Genomic DNA, 22,604 nt, shown 5'->3' on the forward strand with positions numbered 1-22,604 from the left:
GTAGTGCATTGTTTAGCCTCCATGTGTTTGTATTTTTTAGAGTTTTTTTTTCCCGTAATTGATGTCATCTCATAGCATTGTGGCTGGAAAAGATACTTGACACAATTTCAATTTTCTTAAATTTACCAAAGCTTGATTTGTGACCCAAGATATTATCTATCCTGGAGAATGTTCCATGAGCACTTGAGAAGAAAGTGTATTCTGTTGTTTTTGGATGGAATGTCCTATAAATATCAATTAAGTCCATCTTGTTTAATGTGTCATTGAAAGCTTGTGTTTCCTTATTTATTTTCATTTTGGATGATCTGTCTATTGGTGAAAGTGGGGTGTTAAAGTCCACTACTATGATTGTGTTACTGTCGATTTCCCCTTTTATGGCTGTTAGCACTTGCCTTATGTATTGAGGTGCTCCTATGTTGGGTGCATGAATATTTACAATTGTTATATTCTTCTTGGTTTGATCCATTGATCATTATGTAGTGTCCTTCTTTGTCACTTGTAATAGTCTTTATTTTAAACTCTATTTTGTCTGATATGAGAATTGCTACTCCAGCTTTCTTTTGATTTCAATTTGCATGGAATATCTTTTTGCATCCCCTCACTTTCAATCTGTATGTGTCACTAGGTCTAAAGTGGTTCTCTTGTAGACAGCATATATACGGGTCTTGTTTTTGTATCCATTCAGCCAGTCTATGTCTTTTGGTTGCAGCATTTAATCCATTTATATTTAAGGTAATTATCAATATGTATGTTCCTATTACCATTTTCTTAATTGTTTTAGGTTTGTTATTGTAGGTCTTTTCCTTCTCTTGTGTTTCCTGCCTAGAGAAGTTCCTTTAGCATTTGTTGTAAAGCTGGTTTGGTGGTGTTGAATTCTCTTAGCTTTTGCTTGTCTGTAAAAGTTTTCATTTCTCTGTCGAATCTGAATGAGATCCTTGCTGGTAGAGTAATCTCGGTTGTAGGTTTTTCCCTTTCATCACTTTAAATATGTCTTGCCACTCCCTTCTGCCTTGCAGAGTTTCTGCTGAAAGATCAGCTGTTAACTTTATGGGGATTCCCTCCCTTGTATGTTATTTGTTGCTTTTCCCTTGCTGCTTTTAATATTTTTTCTTTGTATTTAATTTTGATAGTTTGATTAATATGTGTCTTGGCGTGTTTCTCCTTGGATTTTTCCTGTATGGGACTCTGTGCTTCTTGGACTTGATTGTCTATTTCCTTTCCCATGTTAGGGGAGTTTTCAACTATAATCTCTTCAAATATTTTCTCAGACCCTATTTTTTTCTCTTCTTCTTCTGTATCCAATAAAATTTGAATGTTGGTGGCTTTAATGTTGTCCCAGAAGTCTCTGAGACTGTCCTTAATTCTTTTCATTCTTTTTTCTTTATTCTGCTTTGAGGTAGTTATTTCCACTATTTTGTCTTCCAGGTCACTTATCCATTCTTCTGCCTCAGTTTTTCTGTTACTGATTCCTTCTAGAGAATTTTTAATTTCATTTATTGTGTTGTTCATCATTGTTTGTTTGCTCTTTAGTTCTTCTAGGTCCTTGTTAAACGTTTCTTTTATTTTCTCCATTCTATTTCCAAGATTTTCGATCATTACTCTGAATTCTTTTTCAGGTAGACTGCCTATTTCCTCTTCATTTGTTTGGTCTGGTGGGTTTGTACCTTGCTCCTTCATCTGCTGCATATTTCTCTGTCTTCTCATTTTGTTTAACTTACTGTGTTTGGGGTCTCATTTTCTCAGGCTGCAGGTTCATAGTTCCTGTTGTTTTTGATGTCTGCCCCCAGTGGGTGGTTCAGTGTCTTGTGTAGGCTTCCTGGTGGAGGGGAGTGGTGCCTGTGTTCTGGTGGATGAGGCTGGATCTTGTCTTTCTGGTGGGCAGGGTCGTGTCTGGTGGTGTGTTTTGGTGTGTCTGTGAACTTAGTATGATTTTAGGCAACCTCTCTGCTAATGGGTTGGGCTGTTTTCCTGTGTTGCTAGTTTTTGGCATGGGGTGTCCCACACTGGAGCTTGCTGTCTGTTGGGTAGAGCTAGGTCTTAGCGCTGAGACAGAGATCTCTTGGAGAGCTCTTGCCAGTTTATATCACATGGAGTCGGGAGGTCTCTGGTGGTCCAATGTGCTGAACTTGGCTCTCCCAGTTCAGAGGCTCAGGCCTGACACCAGGCTGGAGCACCATGACCCTGTCAGCCACACAGCCAGTTCCTTGGGAATTCTGAGACCTTAATTCAGAACTGCCTTCAACTATGGGGTTTTTGAAGCCAAACTGTCTGAGAGGCCTAGGATCAGCCAGAGGCTGGCATCTCTTTAGATGTGGGAGCCTCTCTCTTTCCTTTTCTATCTCACTGATTTTCCTGCCACCTGAGCCAAAACTCTCCTGCCTTGGTTGACACATGTTTAGTCCTTGTCTTTATTATTAATATCTTCAAAGCACAAAACTTTGATGCTTGCTGTGGTTATAATGGTCCAATTATCTTTATATATGCTATATGTGTATGTATATGTGTATGTGTATATATAAGTGTTTATATATATACACACATTTATATATAAAATAAGTTATTTCTTTCAAACTGCTCTGTGTTTTGAATGCACAGTCTGCTGTATTTTTATGTTATTTTCTAGCACTCTGACAGATAAGAAGTTCAAGGTTTACAGTGTGAAGATGAAATAATTTATCATTCCTAAGCATTGTGTACCCATACTTTAGGCAAGACAGTTATCTGTTGGGATAATTTAAGTCATAGAAAGACAGTGGAATGAAGCAATTGTTTACAACAGGTAATATGATATTGTAGACATTTTTTGAGCTGTTATAATAACTTAATAAGTAAATAGTATATACATTAATTTCTATTTTCTTCATATAAGCAGTCTAGTAGTCCACTCAGAAACAAGATTAAAAGAAATATAAATTCTGTAGTTCAAATTTAACTATTAAGTATTATAAACTTTTTGATTATTTTTTGTCTTTATTGCTAAAGATAGACAGTTATCTTACTTTCCCTTTTAGAAATATTTCTCATCTTGTCTAGTACACATTGTTTTAGCTCATTTCTCTTCTTCCTGGATGCAAAGCTAGAAAAACTTTCCCAGCTCCTTTTGCCATTAGGTGTGTTCACATGACAAAGTTCTAGCCAACAGAATGCCAATGAAAATGAGACATGCCACCTCCAGGCCTGCTTTCCCCCACCAGTAAACCATCTACCCATTCTCTGCCGTGCTGACTGGAGGAGACTCATGTTTTCAGCCAAAAACACATTTGAACTAACATAAATTGAATAAGGTTGAATAAATGAACTCTTTATAAAGATGTGGTTGGGGGTAGAACCACAGGGGATAATATAGTATTCCTGGGCTACAGCATAGCTACTCTGATACCACTTCTGTGTCTAAAGGCCACCAGAAAGAAAGGAGTCATCAGTACTTGGAGGAGAGCCATCTGCCAGGAGCTGAGACCTTCACAGGAGGGACTGAGCCAGCCCCTGGGACACCATACAAAGGTCAAGGGATTATAGATCCTGATTCCACTTGCTTGCCTCTTGAATTTCTTTCCAGTGTTCCCCATTGATGGAACCACATAGGAAACCAGAAGACAAGAAAGCTTGTATTTTTTCGCTAGGGCTGCCTCATCAAAATCTCACAGACTGGATGGCTTAAACAAATGAAATTTATTGTCTCACATTTGTGCAGGCTAGAAGTTCAAGATCAAGGTGTCAGCAGTGTTGGTTCCTTCTGAGGGCTACGAGAGAAAGATGTGTTCCAAGTCCTTCTCCTTGGCTTGTAGATGACCGCCTTCTCCTTCTGTCTTTACACTGTCTTCCCTCTGTGCATGTCTCCCTCTGTGTCCTAATTTCCCTCTTTTATAAAGACACTGGTCATATGGGATTAAGGCTCACCCTAATGACCTCAGATTAACTTGATTACCTCTTTAAAGACACTATCTTCAAATAAGGTCACATTCTGAATTACTGGAGATTAGCACTTCAATGCAAACCTTTGGAGACACAATTGAACCCATGACTGAGCCCATTGATATAATCTACAGAGCACCTCATCCTTAAGCGTACCAAGGTGTTCAAGAGTGGGGTGACAAATGCTTACCTATTTGTGTTTGTTTTTCCTCTTCATGTACTATATGCTGTGGTTTTGCAGCCTAACATCACTGCTTGGTTTCATTTGTGCTTTCCCTTTCGTTAAAAGATGAGCAACAGCTCTAGCTAATATCTCAGTAAAATAGTTTTAGTACATGTGCTTTTAGTACCTTTACTATACCAGTGTGCATTTCACCTGACTTAAGCACTCCATATTTTCCTTCCTGCTTTTATTAGGTTAAACAATTACACGTTTCTTTTTTAAAGCATCGTGCTCCTCTGCAGAAATCCTGTCTTTCCTTGTTCCAAAAATAATGAGCTTTTCAAGTTACTTTTTCACAGAGAGTATTTGTTTCAGTCTTTCTGAGAGAGCCCTTCTTCATAGGCGGTGCACAGCCTTGCTGTTTTTTCCCCCACAATTCCACTAGAGCATGGGAGGAAGGATGCTTCTCCTATATTCATATGCAATGGAACGTCATCATCCAACAGAAACAAGATGAGAGTGTAGAGTTGGGAGTGAAATGTGTGCATACCATTAGCTTTACTTTAAAGAGTATGTTAATGGTCAAAAAATTATGGCCACAGGGACTTCCCTAGTGGTCCAGTGGTTAAGACTCTACACTTCCAATGCAGGGGGCGCAGGTTTGATCTCTGGTCAGGGAACTAAGATCCCACATGTTGCCCGGCACGTCCAGGAAAAAATAAAGAATAACGTGCACACAGAATATAAAATTTTTTTTTTAAATTATGGCCACAGCATTCCTGTATTGATTTAAACTTAAAATTGAAATTTTCTTTTTCCCTTTTACTTCTAACTATGTTTTAAAGGTGTAGAAAACTAAAATTAATGGAGCTCCACTTTTGTTCTTTATAGATGATAAAAATAAGAAAAATGCATGTTTCTATAAATTTTCCATTACTTCAAACAAACCCAGAACCTGTGAAGAAATATTTCTGAATTTAGGTAACTTAGACCAGATATAGACAGGTTGTCAACTACTTTTTCATAAAAATAAAAAGCAATAGTGTGTGTAAATTGCAAAAAACAAAAAATAAATTGTAGTTATATAACTTTAAGGAAAGTGATTTTTTTTCCTGTTAAATATCCTTAAAAGTGACATGTGCTAAGGAAAGAGAAAAAATAGGTACCCCTGAGATGTTGTAATGTTTTTCTTTTAAAAAACACTTTAAAGAGTATATCATCACTTTTAAAACACAGACTGGACATGCTATAGTAGAAAAATTTAAGAGATCTGGGTTCTCATCTTGCCCTCCCACTGACTAGCACCATGTGATCTTGAGAAAGTTGCTTACTTTCTATGATCCTCAGCTTGGAAATGTGCAAAATGAGTGTTATGGACTCATAACACATTCATATGTTGAAGTCCTAACCCTCAGTACTTCAGAATGTGACTGTTTGAAGGTAGGGTTTTTAAAGAGATAAGAAGTTAAAATGAAACAATTAGGTGGGCTCTAATCCCTCATGACTAATGTCTTTATAAGAGGAGGAAATTAGAACACAGACACCTAGAGGATATGGTGCAAAGATACAGGGAGATGACAGTCATATACAAGCCAAGTGAGAGACGTCAGAAGAAACCAACCCTGCCAATATCTTTTTAAAAAAAATTTTATTGATGTATAGTTGATTCACAACGTTGTGTTAATTTCTGCTCTACAGCAAAGTTATACACAAACACACATATATGTATACATATATATACATTCTTTTTTAAAATATTCTTTTTCATTATGGTTTATCACAGGATACTGAATATGGTTCCCTGTGCTATACAGTAGGACCTTGTTGTTTATCCATCCTATATATAATAGTTTGCATCTGCTAATCCCAAACGCCCAATCCATCCCTTCCGCAAACCCTTCCCCCTTGGCGACCACAAGTCTGTTCTCTATGTCTGTGAGTCTGTTTCTGTTTTGTAGATAGGTTCATTTGTGTCATATTTTAGATTCCACATATAAGTGATATCATATAGTATTTGTCTTTCTCTTTCTGATTTACTTCACTTAGTATGATAATCTCTAGTTACAGCCATGTTGCTACAAGTCCTGCCGATATCTTGATCTCAGAATTCCAGCCTCCAGAGCTGTGAGAAAGTAAATTTATGTTATTTAAGTCCCCCAGTCTGTGATGCTTTATTATGGCAGTCCAACGATGCTTAGTTAATTGTGTGTCTTTAAAGCATCAGGCATATGGTGGTTGTTTAATGCTTGCTAATTAATATTGTTCTTGCTGCTTGAAGGCTTTTTTGCAGGGCACATCATTTATAATTCTTATCTTTATCTTATCTTGAACATGCAGCAGTTCTTTCAGGGTAGAAGAAGATAAGAGATCAAATTATACTATGTTTCTACAACGTGGGTCATTGTACCCATGACTTAAAACATATTCAGACGTTTTGGAGTAGCCTTGGAATTGTGTCCTTTTCAAACTCTGTTTTTTTTCTGTATTTAACCTCTATATCTCCTAGTTCTACATCTGGGAAATGATAGTAAAACTATAATAAAATGTTAATTCATAAACAACAAGGTCTTACTGTATAGCACAGGGAACTATATTCAATATCTAATAATAAACTACATAATGGAAAAGAATATGAAAAAGAATATGTATATGTATAAAAGAATCACTGTACTGTATACCTGAAACATTGTAAATCAACTATACTTCAATAAACAATGAAAGAAACTATAATAAAAGTTAATAATTAAATTGTTCTTAGAGATGAATAAATGTGTATATGTGATAGAATTACGACTTGACACATAATTGGTGTTTAATAAACTGTAACTATGATTACTGTGTTCTCAATTTATTTTTTAACTGTTTTTCAACACGCCCCAAGTTAGAACAGCATCTTCTGGTGCACCCTCTGTCTCTCCCACCATTTCTCACCTGTCTTTGTTTCCTTTGAAGGGTCCAAATATGTCTTTTGTGATACAATTCTCACTGCTACCCCAATGTTCATAGACCTGCTTTCCGTCCAGATGATGGTACAGTCTGCCTTGGGAAACTATCACCTTGGCTAGGATGGCATTTTCCAAAGTGCATTGCCCTCAGCATTAGTTATTCAAGAGGTTAAAATGCTGAAGAAAAACATTAAAGGTTCATGTGCCCATGTCTTGAGTTAAGCAAAGAAAGCGACACTTTATTAAATTAGGATCTCAGCAGTCTTAAAATGCAGACGTGCATTTTGAGTGTCAGGGAAGGTATATGTGATGTAGCCTTTCCACAATTTAGTTGATAATAAATTGTTTTTTCATTAATTTTCCCTAAGAGTCTGGATTCTAGACAATAGGATTTGGGTAGTTCTGGCTTAAAGAGGGTAGACTTCCTTAAAACTTCTCCTATTACTTCTTTCCCAGTCTCTGTTTTTTGCCTCTTTGCTTTCTTCTTTTTTTGGCTTTAAACAGTTGATTATTTTTACCAAATAATAACCTATTGCCATAACCAAATAATTTACTTTAGTCTACATACTGGATAAGGATGATGGTGTGTGTTTCAAAATATCTCTTAATTAGAAAAAAAGGTGGAGGGAGGCAAAACACGTAATATATACTATGTATTAAAAATTAGACCTTACTAAAAATCAAAAAAAATGCAAATTAGGGGAAAATGTCAATTTCACTTAACAGATTGGCAAAATTATATCTGATGTTGGTGAGGATTTGGGGGGTAAAGTCAACTTCAAATGCAGCTTTTAGGAATATAATAATATATATTCATTACTCTATATCTATTGTGGTATAATGGATCATTTTACTTTTCTTCTTTATGTTTTTTTGAATGTTCCACATTTTCTACAGTGAATATACTTGACTTTGTTTATCAAAAGAAATACCAGTTTGTTTTTACAACTCCTCTATGTGGAAAACATTGTGAGGCTTTCAAGGCTTCTTTTTGTAAATCTGCTTATATAAATTCCTTGATAATATAATTCCTATAACATTCTTTCCCCAGTACTATTTTAGGACATATAGAAAAGACAGAATGGTTTGATGAACATTAATTTACATACAAGAATATGTGACTATTAATCAGGAGAGCCTCCACTTTAAAATGCAAGAACAATATCCAGAGAAATTGTCTTTGCTGCATATGAGATGAAATGGAAATAAAAAGTGTATCTTACCTGATAAGCAGTGTATACTTTTGTCCATCATCCACTTTAATAGTAGTGTTAATGCTTTTCAATGTTGCTTCACCAGCACAGAAAAAGTGGTACTACGGGGAAAAAATTTTTTTCCTCAAACAGTTTTTCAGTGTGAAATTAACATCTTATTTTTGTATTGAACATACAACTTACCAGTAATATTTGTACTGTGTTGGAGAGATAAGAAGTCTGAAAATTAAAGTGACAGCTCAAGGTGTGCAACTAATAAGTGCTAGAATTAAAACACATAAATGCATACATATTATATACATACACATAAACCATACACATGTACACATACATACACACACACACACACACACACACACACACTTCTGGTTTCTCTTCTTGTATTCTGGGGAGCCTGGTTGAGAAAGGCAGCTTCTTCTGCTAGCTGGGAGTGAGTGCTAATAGGCAATTTTCCTTAGATACTAGCAACTGAGCAATGCAAACACTAGTGTATACCATCTAGACAGTGATGTTAACATCACACAAGGGAAACAAAGATTATGAAAGTTAATCATTCATCCTAAACTTCCAGAGGATTGAAGGGGGTTATGGCCATTTGTGGGATTATTGCTAATTGGACCAACTGAGTTATGGTTTTAAAAGGAGCAAATCATGTCTATAGTAGATATGCTTGGCCAGACACCCCTGGGAATTTCATGAATGGGCTGCAGTGGCCTATTCATCTTCTCAACAGCATGTTCCTGAATGTATATCAGTTATATTGTGGCCATTCTTTCCCAGGAAGGGCCTTTATAGTCTTTAGCATATCTACTAGAAATCTGTAAGCCACATATAAGTTAAAGAAACACAGTTGCATAGTGTTTCATAACTCCTATGCATCCAACTACATTAAATTGATATGTCTATATCTTCCCACATGTAATCCAAAGGTAAACATAATGCTATATATCTTAACTTTTTATGATATTTGGTCATCTCAAAAAGGTTCCTTTCCTTTATAAAATTACCTACTGGGGGTTCACTTTAAGAACTATGTTAAACAGCACTGAGATTTTCAAAAACAAATATATCTACATGTACTTTGCCAGAAAATCAGTTGCATGACCTTTGGCTGTACATTCTTCTCAAGTCATGTGTAACTAAGTAAAGGCCACATTTGTCTATTGCATTTTTATGCTGTGTCTAGTATGCAATCAAGGTGACCAGATTTAATGTTTAATATTTTTGGCAGCATGGATAATAATTTAACTATTTCTTATGTACATCACTAGGAGATCTATGTTGTTAGTTAAAACAGTTATTTAAGTTTAAATGATAATTTACTGGCCAACAATGTGTGTGTAGGGGGGGGTGGTAATCTTGTTTTGTTCAAATATATCAGAAAATTATTTTTCAGGTACAGCTAAGTCTTATTAATTCCTATCTTCAGGGATGTAAAAGTTAAACATTTAAAAATATTTAATGGATGATTTTATTAATTGTATTTGAATTTTTTCTTTTATTATAAATAGTTCCTTTATGATATATATAAAACAATAGCTACTGTGATTGTTACTCTGTACCAGGGATTTTTAAAGTAATTTATAGGTTTCAGCTGATTGCTTCCTTACAAAACAAAAAAACAAGAAAAACAAAAAAAAACAAAAATCTGTGAAGTAGGTACTACCCTTTTATTACCTTCCTTATTCAGAGGTGGAAACTGAGGGGGAGTGATCTGCTCCAGTCAGGGGGGCACAGTGATTCATGAAACAGCTAATAAGTGGAGGGACTGACATTTGAGTCCCAACATGGATGTATCTGCTTACCTCCTTGTTATTAGAAAGAGCCAATGAAATAGTTTTAAAAATTAATTTTGATACACTTATCTTTGAAACTTAAGTTTCCTAAAAAACATTTGACTAACAATTCTGCATTTCTAGAATTTGAATAGGTCTTAAATTATGATCACTAGAAGAGTTCAACCATAATATGTCTTTTGTGAAAATTGTAATGTAAATACATTCCCTATATGATTATACTTTTAAAATGAATGAGGAAATTGGAGCATAGTCTCAAAAAATCATAGCGGAATAGGAAAATCTTAAAATCATAAAGATAGGATAGCACTGAAATTTCCTTTAAATCATTACCATGATGGGTGTGGAAAGAACATGGATTTTGGACTGACACAACGGAGTAACAATTCCTGATCACCATCTTTGAAAGAGTTCAAAGAGCATGTGTAATACCAAACACTCTGAGAACCTCCACTCGCCTGCGAGGTCTTTGTGAGATACAGAGAGAAATACCTACTCCTCATATTGGATTTAATATGTCCCAGGCTTTCTTCTATGAGTTTATACGCCTTTACTTATTCACCCATTGTATTACACTAACTTCACAATATTTATCCACTTACTAATTTAAACCTCACACTTACATTTACTACCCTCCTTCATGAGTGAGTAAACTCCAGCCCAGACAGCTTAAACTTTGCAAGACCTCAAAACCCCTAAATGACCGAGTTGGTGTTCCAACTCTAACATTCTTGCTCTAGAGTCCATGATCTTAATATATTTTCTTAAGTTGGAGCCCAACACGTAATTGCAATCCAATAAATTATAGTAATTATTACAGAGTATCAATATATATAGTTTCTTTGCCATAAAACCTAAAAGAAAGAAATTCTACACCTCTCTTCACCCATTACAGTTTTATAATTCCTAAATGTCTTGGTTCAACTAATTTGAATTTATTTTTATCCATTTGAAAGTGAAAGAAGTCTCTGTTCTCCATTATTTCATACATATTTTCACCTATAATTCTACAAGTCTCTGGTGTGGTTCACCATGTCTCTGGAGACATCCACTGTGGTGAGAGGGGCTGGCTGAGTTGTGAGCTGAGTTAGGAGTAGAAAAATGTGCTGGACGTGACCAAGGCTCAATATTATGTGTGCTTTATAATTCCTTACATTTGGTCTCTTCATGTTTTCTGCTTATTATAAGACTAATGGAAATTTTTGGTCTTAGTCGAGGAAAATGCTGTAGAGCAGGGATCAGCAAACCTTATCTTAAAGGGTCAGACTGACTTTTGATGGCTCATTATAGTATTCTATTCATTACATAATTCTATTTTCTTGTTCCATTTTCACCTGTTATTATTATCTGTAATCAATTTGAAGCAATATGAGAACAAAGTATGTTTTATTTACCATTGAATCCTCACAAACTGGCACTGTCACCGGGGATGGATAAATGTTCAATGAGTGAGTGAAAAAATGGATGAATGAATAAAGATAATGCTACCACTACTAATTTGCTACATCTGGTTGACATTTGTTTATATCAGACATTTTACTAAATTATGTATATGTGTTATATTACTTAAGAAAGATGAGTATTTAAAGAAAATCAAACTTGTACAACTTGGCTTATTTAAATTAGAAGGTGTACCTCACACTTTTATGGAAATTCATATCATATTTAAATAACATCAAAAAAGAAATGATAGGCAAAAATACTGTTGTCATGTTTCATATACTAGACTGTGGTGAGTTAATTATCTTATTGCAGTGATGATTTGATGACTTCCTTAATCTGAGTATTTAGAACAGGAATATGAGGTGATTTGTTAAGGTAGAATGGTCTTGGGAAAAGAGCATGCATTTTCAATTCAAAACTGGCTTCAAAATTTAGCTGTGTAATTTTGGACTTTTAAAGGAAAATTGTTATAAAGACTGGCAAGTTTTAAGTGAGCAGTCTCAAATTTTTGATATCAGAATCTCTTTGCACTCTGAAAAATTATTGAGGGCCCCAAAGAGTTTTTTTATTGGGTTATTGGGTCTATCAATATGTATAATACTAAAATTAAAACAGACTTTTAAAACACAAAAACATATAAGTACACATTACACTAGTGATCAGAGGGATGACATCGCGTCATGAAGCTTCTGGAAAACTCTATGTACACTTATGAAAATGAGTACGAAAAAGGCAAATAACATCTTGGTGTTATTATAAAGAGAGTGTTCCCCTTAAAGATCCTTTGAAAGAAACCTGGGGTTTCCCAGGGGTTCCCAGATCACATCTGCCATTAAAGTTATAAAAAATTGCAGCAATTATCATCATTAAGAAATTGGGAAATATAATTGTGGAAGAAAAGTTGAAAATATAGAGAAAAGAAGAGAATGAAAGCTATTCAAAGCATATACTATTTTGATATATAAATAGTGTACACTGAACGGGAAGAAATTACAAAAAACAGGACACACAGCCTGGTGGTGAGTATAAAAGACATATTTAAGGTTAAATTTTACATTGATAATAACCACTAAAGTGGTGAATCATAACAACTTCCTAAAATTTATGTTAAATAAATTTGACTTACCTTTAAAGTACCGTTTTCAATAAATAATTGAATAAAAAGTCCATCTACTGAATCTAAGTCTTGTTTGATGTAGAGCAGGAGTCCATAGGCGTTGGAGGTCTGAAATTCTAGGGAGATGTTATTTTGTGGATTTAAAAACACATTCCGAAATTCTAGATAGGAATCTCCGTAATAACAAACACAACTGATATCTGTGGAGTCAGAAAGAAAATACAATTTATGTTGGAAGTAAATGTTCAATAGTCGGATATCACATTATAACGTTAGCATAATGTTTTCTGAAATGGCTCTGACCTGATTCTTTTCTGCCTATGACGAGCTTGGGCACCTATTTTCTTTGCCATTGTCACAGTGGTTTGACATAATTTATATGTACTGGGGGCATCATGATCAAATTTCATTGGAAGGTAAGGATGTCTAGCTCTCCAAGTACTCTTACCTAGATTTTATGTTACAGGTCACCAGAAATATGAACACTTTCTAAAGACATCCTTATTCACTGTATATATAAGATGTTGGTACACAATTTTGATTTGTGTCATTGTTAATGTGATTGGTGGTGTTTGAGGGCTGACAAAGAATATTGGGAAATAAAGGAATTGCCACCTTTTTGTAGCAATGCTATATTATCTCAGCGTCTTAAAAAACATCTTTTTCTTTTTCTTTTGCTTTCTGAATGATTATGTTTTAATTAGCCTTAGTCTATCAAGTAAAATACGGAGACATTTTGAGCAAAATACTTTGACAATTTAATTTCTTAAATTTATAAATATATGATTAATGAAACCTAGTTAGCTTATTTCTCTAAGTTAATTATATCATTATTAAAAGTTACTTTTCTTTGATAAATACTTGATTGATCCTTGCTGATTGATGATATTCCTGTAACCATGAATTTGAATCTCTCTCTTTTCTGTCCTCCTTCTGTGACACACATACACATATACAAACTCTCATTTAAAACTTCCAAATTGTTTATTCTTTCACAATTAATATTGATAGAAGAGATTATTCATGAAACAATGTGAGATTTAGTTTACTGCCCATCATAGGATAACACTCTTCATAAAATCTGTATTTTAAAACTTAAACACAGTTTACATTCTATGCAGAGTATTTTTCTTATTTTAAGATTTCAATAAAGCTTTAGAAATACTCATTGTGTAAATTTTCAAACTTGTAAACAGCTCTAAGGAAATAATCAGCTAAACCTCAAAGAAAATATTTCTTTTTAAGTAGAAATAAGAAGGTTCAAAATACTGACAGAAAACATTTGTGCATTGTAGACATAAAAACATATATATATTTTTTTAAATCAAGGAATTCATTAGAAAGTTGCTTAAAGATTGAAAATATTAACAATGCTTTCACTTTTGGCTTTCGAATTGTTTTAGTTGTTATGTTATATAGACAAATATTTTTTCCTTGTAGAATTTTAATGATGATGTTGAAGGCACAACATTAAATAATTTGAAAAGTTTCATCCATTTATTTGAATGAATTGTGAATGGAGACAAATATCTGTTTTATTTAAAGTTCAAAATGTAAAAAAGCATAACACATTTTCAGAAAAAGACTAACATTACAACATGAATGTACTCAACATTGGTGAAATAAAGAAAACACTATATATCTTTAAAATGGTTCAGAAAGAAATATATTTTCCAACAATAGCTAACTCAAAACTTATTTTAATTTCATTATTTTAAGATACGTATTTTTTGGACTAACTTTTTAAAAATTAAGTGGCTTTGCCATCATGTGATTAGCGCTCTATAATAAAAGCCCACACATGCACTCAGTTGTAAGCTACATGAGGTCAAGAGCCATATATGTTTGGTTCAGCATTCTACCCCAAGTGCTTGGTTTTCTTAAACATGTAAAAACACTTACTATCTCTTATGGAAAATATAATTAATTTTGTTTAAATGTGGTTGGAAAATTATATTTTTTTATGTTTGAATTTAAAAAAAAAAATCAGGAAATATTTTGCATAGAGTATTCAACCATATTTGTAGTGTTTCCTATTCAAATGCATGAATACAGATTTTATTTTACATCTCCTTTAGTGAAAATATTAATCTATTAAAAAGAGTGGTGGTGGGAATTACAGAATGGTTTTGTGAAGAAAAGATATGTATAGAGACTATATTAAGTAATGATGGGCTATAATTCATACATTTTTCATTATCTAGAACTAAATTACAAGTTCCTGAATTTTGGTTTTCATTTTTTCAAATAGAAGAATCGTTATCTGAATTGTATGCCCTCATTTTATAATCATACCTCTGAATGAGGTTATATGTTTTTGGTGTAACTAACCAGAAAGCCCAGTTCAGTGTAGCTTCAGCAACAAAGAAATTTAATGGCTTATATAAAAGGAAGTTCAAGGATAGGACAGGCTTCCAGATGGATGCTTATGCATGTAGAGGCTCAGCTGGGTCCTCATAAAAGAGCTGGATTTCTTCTGTCTCTATTCTTCTACTCACATGGCAAGCTTTAATCTAAGGCTTGCTTTTCTCCTGATTCTAATATGGTGGCCAGTGGTAGCTTAAGTGGCATACCTCCTTATTTGTGCCCCCAGTCACTCAGTTTTCAAAAGAGGAAGGAAGAACTTTCCCAAGTGTAGAATGAACCCCTCCTAGCAGTTGACTGGCTAGAACTGGGTCACACATGAAGCCCTCCACTGGAGATGAGGATGGGACCGGTTCCCACTGAGACATCAGGGTAGGGTTCACTGCAGATGAAGTTGGTATCCCAGTACTTCCCAGATTCATACTTTGTTTACTGGTTATTAGCAGATCAAAGACTTGAAGTGCAAATCACACATCCAAGCCAGAGACCTTAACTTTCATCTCTAACTTCCTGCCTCTGCTTCTCCTTCTGAGACATAGTTCTTACCTTCATTTCTAACCGTGCATATTGAGTATTCAAATGAGTCTAGTCACTAAAAAATTTATGTGAAATTTGGTTGCTGCTGGGTGGGCAGTTGAAATTTTTGACACAAAACTATTTGAATTTCCAGTGCATAGTAACCCATAGCCAGCTCCAATGCATGAGGATAAAGAAAACTTCAAAGCTGTTTCAGTGAAAAATCAGAAGTCAGTAACCCTGCCTTCCCCTATAGCACAAAGAAGGGTTTTAAATAGATTAGAAGAATAATAGAATAAATATATTTTAGAAGAAATGGCAAATATAGCTTCTGAGGCATAAATACATATTTAAATTAGAACAAACAAAATAAAACTAATGTGTTAATATTCTTCTTTGATAAATTATGAACAATTACCCCAACAGCACATTTTCCTTTAATAAAATAAATACATAGAAGACGTAAGTAATTCTTAGCTGAGTCTTTTTCTTTTGGTTTTATGGTTTAGCATATCACAAAATACTGAACACATTTCAAAGAATGGAGTCTTTTTTGCGGTTAGTGTACTATATGTAAGATTAAACATGTAAGTTGGAAACTTATGAGAGAATAACTGAATACCAAGCTCTCCTACAATATTAATAGTTTGATAATGACTCTATAAAGCCTGGACACTTTAAAAAGGACATATATTATTTAACCCTATTTCTAGTAGATTATTGTCAACATCAGTGTAATCCATGAATAATCACTCAAAGAAACTCAAAGAAACTCAAAGAAACATTCATAGCAAACTATGTATTTCTCTCTGGAGTATGTATCACTAACTAAATGTTAAGAAATAATTCACAACTGAAAATACAAAATGATTCTTTATTATTTCATGTGCCTTGGAGGTGATATCTAGGAAAAAATAGTGGACATTTGTGATATGTGGGGGTGTGTGTGTGCAAATTTTTCTGTTAAATGAAGTTTCAGTTTGAGAAAAGATTATATGTATCACATAAATATAATTCATATAGGAAGGTGCACTTAGTTTATTAAGAAGCCTGTGTTCAGTCTTGAATCTACCAGTGAGCAGATCACAACCACATATCAGCTGCAGAAATACCATGTGACTTGGTTTTCTTAATTTCCATTTTTTCTAGAAAGAGGAGCTTGGATTTTACCATTACAAAATACTCTCCATGTTTAATACTATATAGTTGCACATTCTCTAAATTGTGTTTAATTCACCTTAAAATCCAAATTTATGTCGTCCATTTAAATTCATCTCAATTAGCTTAATATCTACAAATAAAGCAGGAGAAAGTAAGCAAATTAACCTTCACCCACTGTTTACTATTGTACCAAGTTTGTTAAACACTCTACTCATGTTTTCAAAAATGCTGATTCTTTTCTTGTCAATTTAAAGATTTGTGCCATTTGAAAATGCTTTTGTGGGAAGTAAGCATATTTTAAAATAAATTATGAAATAATTGTTCTTGTCATAGATTTTCACAGATTGATTGGTCTGTTGACTGTGAGTCAATGACATAATTTATAGAGCAAGTATAATCGTATAATGCAAAAAAATAAGTTATCAAAACAAGCACTACTGAAATGCAAAGCCAGAAAGTGCAGCTTAAGATTGGCAGAGACTCCTCCGTGTAGCCAAAGGAAATATATAATAAATAGGAGTTACAGAGGCAGATTTAAGAAATTACGTGATTGCAAGACAAGCTGAGAGACAACTAGTCAAAAAGTTGAATACATTTTTCTCTGAAAGCAATGAGCAGTCATTGTGAAAGGAAGCACAACATCTATGATCACAATATTTTCCTTTCACCGGCAAATGGAAATAGATTATCAGAGAAAATTCCTTTAATAGTCACCCACAGGATAGGAAGTAAAACACAAATCAAATCACATCACTTTCCTGTTTAAAAACATTTCGGCCAGTTGTCTATGGCAGGATTGTTTAGTATTGACTCTGTATAGACTCTTTCCAGCCCTTTCTTTCTCCTTTGTCTTTTAATGTGGAGTGCCAATTATCCTAGGATAACTTACAGAGCAGGCACCCTTCCCAGACTCATCTGAATTCCCAGTTCTGTCATGCATCCCCTTCCTGTATGTAGGTCTATTTACGGGATCATTATCCTATTCCATTGGACAGACTGTAAACCCCAAGCCAATCAAACACTGACTTAATTAGTATAGCTTTGGGATGCGTCTTGATATCGAGTAATGCAATGCTGCATATTCTCCTTCCTTGGGATTGTGTTACTGACTGTTTGTCCTGTGCCTTTTCATACAAATATTGGAATCAGTAACATGTGCAACCATCCTTTTAAATTACATAAACACTTTGAATAGAAACTAATTTGAATCCCATTGATTTTATGGAAAAAATTGTAAGTAATTGATATCTTTGTGACACTTTATCCTCCTACACAATGGACGTATATATGTCTCCATTTTACTAGAGCTTCTAAAACGTTTTTAATACAGTTTTGTAACTTTTCTCTATAAAGGTCATGTGCATATTTTCTTAGGTTAACTTCTAGAAACCTTCTGAATTTGTTGCTATTTTAAATAGTCCTTTGTAATATTACATATTTAACTCATGTTGGCATATTGAAAAGCAATCGACTGTTGTATATGGAGTAACCTGGTTAAGCTCTCCTATTTTTAACAATACTGTATCATCTGTGAGAAGAGAGATCTTTCTTTTGTTTCTAATTCTTAAACTGTCTTATTAGCTTATTACATTGCTTAGGACCATCAGAAGAAACAATGAACTGAAATAATTAAAATGAGATTTGTTTTTTTTGTTTGTTTTGAAGGAAGGCTTTTAAGCTTTCACTTTTGAGTGTAGTGTTTTGCTCTTCTTTTATAAGTGATACCTTCTAACTCATTAAGGAAGCTCAGAGATACAGAGAACAGATTGCTAGTTGCCAGAGGGGATGGGGGTGAGGGTGGGCAAAAATGGGTGAGGGGGTCAGAGAGTAAATCTTAAATGTCCTCATCACAAAAATGAAAAAATTAACTATTTATGAAATAAAATTCAAATTTTAAGGCAAGACAAGAAAAATTTAAACATAAAATTCTTTCTCTGCCCATTTGGGTCTCCTCCCTCCCTTCCGGTGTGCACTGTGCATCTTCATTTTGTGTTAATCAGACCTCCCCAAGGGCAGAAATACCTGCTCAACTATAAAGATCAATTTTCCTTCTTCTGGTACCAGCCAGGTAACTCCTTAGAAGATAACGGTTCTTTCTCAGTCCTGTAAGGGGTCATGATGACCCACCACTTGCCTTGTACGTGCAGACACCTTAGGTGAACTTTAAGTATGATGCCAATATATCATTTTCTTTAAAGATAGTGATTGGTGCAGAACAGACTGGTCAGACAACCTGGGGAGACACTGGGCCACACCTAAGGGAAGTTCTTAACTTAAATACTTATGACCTTATAACATTACTAGCTTTATTACTTGTATTCTGCCTCTTTTACAAGGTTATTGTTTCTTGCATTAACAAATGTGTGACTGAGCCTCTGATAAAATTAATGATGGTTAGGTGACTTGAAACAATTGATCAAATATATAGTCCCATAAGAGCAATGATTGTAGTAGTGTAAATCTAGATATGGGAAGAAGCACCAAGAGGGAACAATTTCCTGGATTGTAACAGACCAGTAAGAGAGGAGGTCGAGAGACTCCTCTTCAGTCACTGTTAACAAGGCCTAGACCAGTAATAGCACGTTGAGTGACCTATCAAGAAATCATCACAGACCTGGGATTGAGCATTCCTAGAACTATGGGGCAAATTAGTCACGAAATGCCTCCTAAACCTTGGTTGAAATTAAGACCAAAAGGGAAGGGATTGTAAGATAAAGAATGTTGCCCACCATCCAGTTCTACAAGAATCAAGTCATTAGCCATTGTAGTCACTGACCTACAGTACATCCTGAAAGGAATTCTGGGTGAAGATCAAGATGAGGCACTTTGTGTTGTGGGAAACCTGGCAGAACTGACCCTAGATAGTTAAATATTTTCACGAGAAAATTTTATGAACTCAGTTTCTTGCCTCTTCCCATACTTAGAAAAGTGCTAAAACCATTAACTAAGATATCTGTTCCTCAGAAGTAGCAGTAGCCTTCTACCAAGATGAGTGCTTGATTGCACATATATACCCCTTTACCAAAGTCACATATATACTAGCCTCCCCCCCTTTACTTTTTCAGAACAGTTCTTAGAGCTCTCTGAGAAGCTGTCACCCAGGTTATAATCTTCAGATTGGCTCAAATAAAATTTTCCATTTCTTCTTACATTGACTACTGATTAATTTTTTTGTTGTTGCCACTAGGTATGGTGATGGATGGTAACTAGATTTGAAAGAGAAGAACAAACCTGACTCCATGTTGGATCTATTCCTTTAGCTCTAAACTTTGTGCTCTGTTGCCTGTGCTTAGTCATGCTGGCTCTGAACCTTTGCAAAGGAATGTTGCCTATAGCATGAAATATACAGGATAGCCCATTCTCAAGGCTCTGACCTTTAAAAATATAACACTTTTCCATTCATACAGAGATAAAAATTACAGAACAAAAAATAACAATTGTCTTGTTGGATGCTTACAGTAACATGGTGACCAGAGCTACATGGACAGCTGCAAGAACAAAGGATTCACATCCTCTCTGGGGTCTGGCCTGCACCAAGAAGTCTGCAACAACCAGCCACATCCCCTCCTGTTTTAGTATAAAAGAAGCCTAAATTCTAACTCAGGTAAGATTGCTCTTTGGGACACTAACCCACAATCCTCTTGGTCTGATGGCTTTCTGAATAAAGTCACTATTTCCTGCCCCAACACCTTGTCTCTGGCTTAATTGTCCCGTTATGTGGTGAGCATAATGAGCTTGGACTCAGTAACATATTTATTTTAGTGATCATCCCACAGTGTATACAAATATTGAATTGTTATGTTTTACACCAAAAACTAATATAATGTTATATGTCAATTATACCTCGATACAGGTCATACCTCAATAGAGTTATAACAACAACAACAAAGAACACAAGGTGGAAGCTGTGAGGGACACAGAAAAAAGATACCTAGTGTTGTAAAAGGGATTTCCCTTCTACTCTGTAGTTCACTGACATTTTTAGCAGACCTTAATATTAAATTTTATCGGTTTTTCACTTATTGATATGATTATACTGTAAATAACTTTGATATTCTAATATTAAACCTTTATTTTATCCCAGAAATAAATCCCATTTGCTTACAATGTATGTACATATATGGATTTCATTTACAAGAATCCATGCTTAGGATACTTGCATCTATTCTGATGATTGAGATTGCCTTTTAATTTTCATTTTTCCTGGCTCTCTTTCTAACTTGCATACTAAAGTTTTATTTAGCTTTATTAAATAAATTGGGCAATGTGAATTTCCATTTCTAATTTCTGGAGATTTTTTTTTTTATTTGCCACCCAAATTCTGTATCAACCTATAAAATTGTGAATTGTACAACATCCTAAAATAACTACAAAAGATTTCATTTAATGTAATGATTACCCATAAAATTAGGGTGGCCCCTATTATGATCTTGTAATTACAACAGATATAATTTTAGTTAGGAACCCTGGGTTTAATTATATACTTTATCATTTAAAATTGTGAGATCTTGGATAAATATTTTAACCTACTTGATCCTCTCAGTTTCTTCATCAATACAATGGCAATAAGAAGGTTGTTCTGTTATAAAATGTGTGGAAGTGCTAGACAAAGAATTTGCTCCAGTCTGTATTTGGGAAAGAAACTTCCTACAATGAAACAAAGATCTTGCAAAATTTATTTTTAAAATAGTTATTACAAGAATATGCTCTACATTTTTCTGAGGCAGATATTTAGGAAGGTCTGAAGCACATGGTGTGGCCACATTCAGTACATCTAGGTAGAACCCAAAGGATTTCAAGGTGGTGTGTGTTGGGGCTGCCGTGAGGTCCAGAAGTGCCCTCTGTTCCCCAGCAGCTCACTTTTTTAACCTGTTTTATTACCTGTTTACAGGAATAAAATATATGGATAAAGCTAACTTTTTAAATAATGATAATTATTTTGTAAATTTTGTTAATAAGGTAATTCATATCCCATTGTCTTTTCCTCTTTACACGCATCATCTAGTTTGAGTCTCACTTCAGTCTGGAAAGTGTGTAAGGACTAGGCTCTTATGAACCCTATGTTTCTGAGAAACTGAGGCTTAGATAGGGTAATTTGATCAAAGTGATAGATCTTAGAAATGGGCTTCTTTTATCAAAGCTCATGTTCTTTAACACCAGTTTTATTTTGTGTGAACAGGCTGCTGATCAATTATTGGAAACATACAGTCTTTGGAATTTTTTAACAAAATACAGTATTCATTTTTAAAAAGGTCCAGTGTGGATCCTCGTATTGAATTCTTACATTCTCTATAATGTACGAGAACATGTAATGATGTGTATCATTGAATGTACAAACTGTACCCCACTTTCCAGTGGGCTCCAAAGTGCTTATAATCTAGTTTTTGAGTATGGTTTTTTAAAAAATTATAAATAATCATTGAGCTCTTAGCTAATTTACATAACTATTTGATTACTAAAAGTACTCTGAAATTAAGCTATAGTTAATCTTTGAGATGATTCGTATAATATCTCCTCCTCCTTCTCCTCCTTCTACTGTGTATTGTTTAAGAAATATTATAGGCTATATAGAGTCTTCCTTGTGGGCTGGAAATTTACCTACCACATAAAACATATGAGGCTTATGAGAAAAACACATTTCCATAGAGAAATTAGTATGTGGCCATGCTGGGGAGACCTTTGTTAGTTTTTTTAACCCTTCATCTCCTTGACCAATGAGTTTACAGGGAAAACAAAATGAGTAACTCAGGGCTCTTCTGTTGTTCCTGGGCTCTGAGAGTTCTGGAAAGATGCTCATGCAAATTTAGGAGGGACTCATTTTTTCATGCTGAGAGGTCTTTGTATTTATTTTTTCTTTTGATTCTGACAACCTAAACTTTCCATTTATAAGATTGATAATGACAAAATGAAAAAATATGTTGAAAGAGTAACTTTATCTGTCAATGTGTATCATGATAATAGATTCTAGGGGAC

At 34.5% G+C, this 22,604-nt stretch overlaps 1 protein-coding gene across 1 annotated transcript in view; it reads right to left on the minus strand.

The window, feature by feature from the left end:
* Positions 1-22,604, minus strand: part of EYS (eyes shut homolog) — a 1,734,738-nt gene that overhangs the window by 694,421 nt on the left and 1,017,713 nt on the right. Inside the window, exons 25-26 of the mRNA XM_061207220.1 lie at positions 12,600-12,790; positions 8,244-8,335 (exon numbers count right to left, since the gene is read on the minus strand). Coding sequence (XP_061063203.1) covers positions 8,244-8,335; positions 12,600-12,790 — 283 coding nt within the window. The remainder of the gene's footprint in view (positions 1-8,243; positions 8,336-12,599; positions 12,791-22,604) is intronic.

The sequence above is a fragment of the Eubalaena glacialis genome, chromosome 12 (assembly GCF_028564815.1).
Source record: "Eubalaena glacialis isolate mEubGla1 chromosome 12, mEubGla1.1.hap2.+ XY, whole genome shotgun sequence".
Taxonomy (NCBI): domain Eukaryota; kingdom Metazoa; phylum Chordata; class Mammalia; order Artiodactyla; family Balaenidae; genus Eubalaena; species Eubalaena glacialis.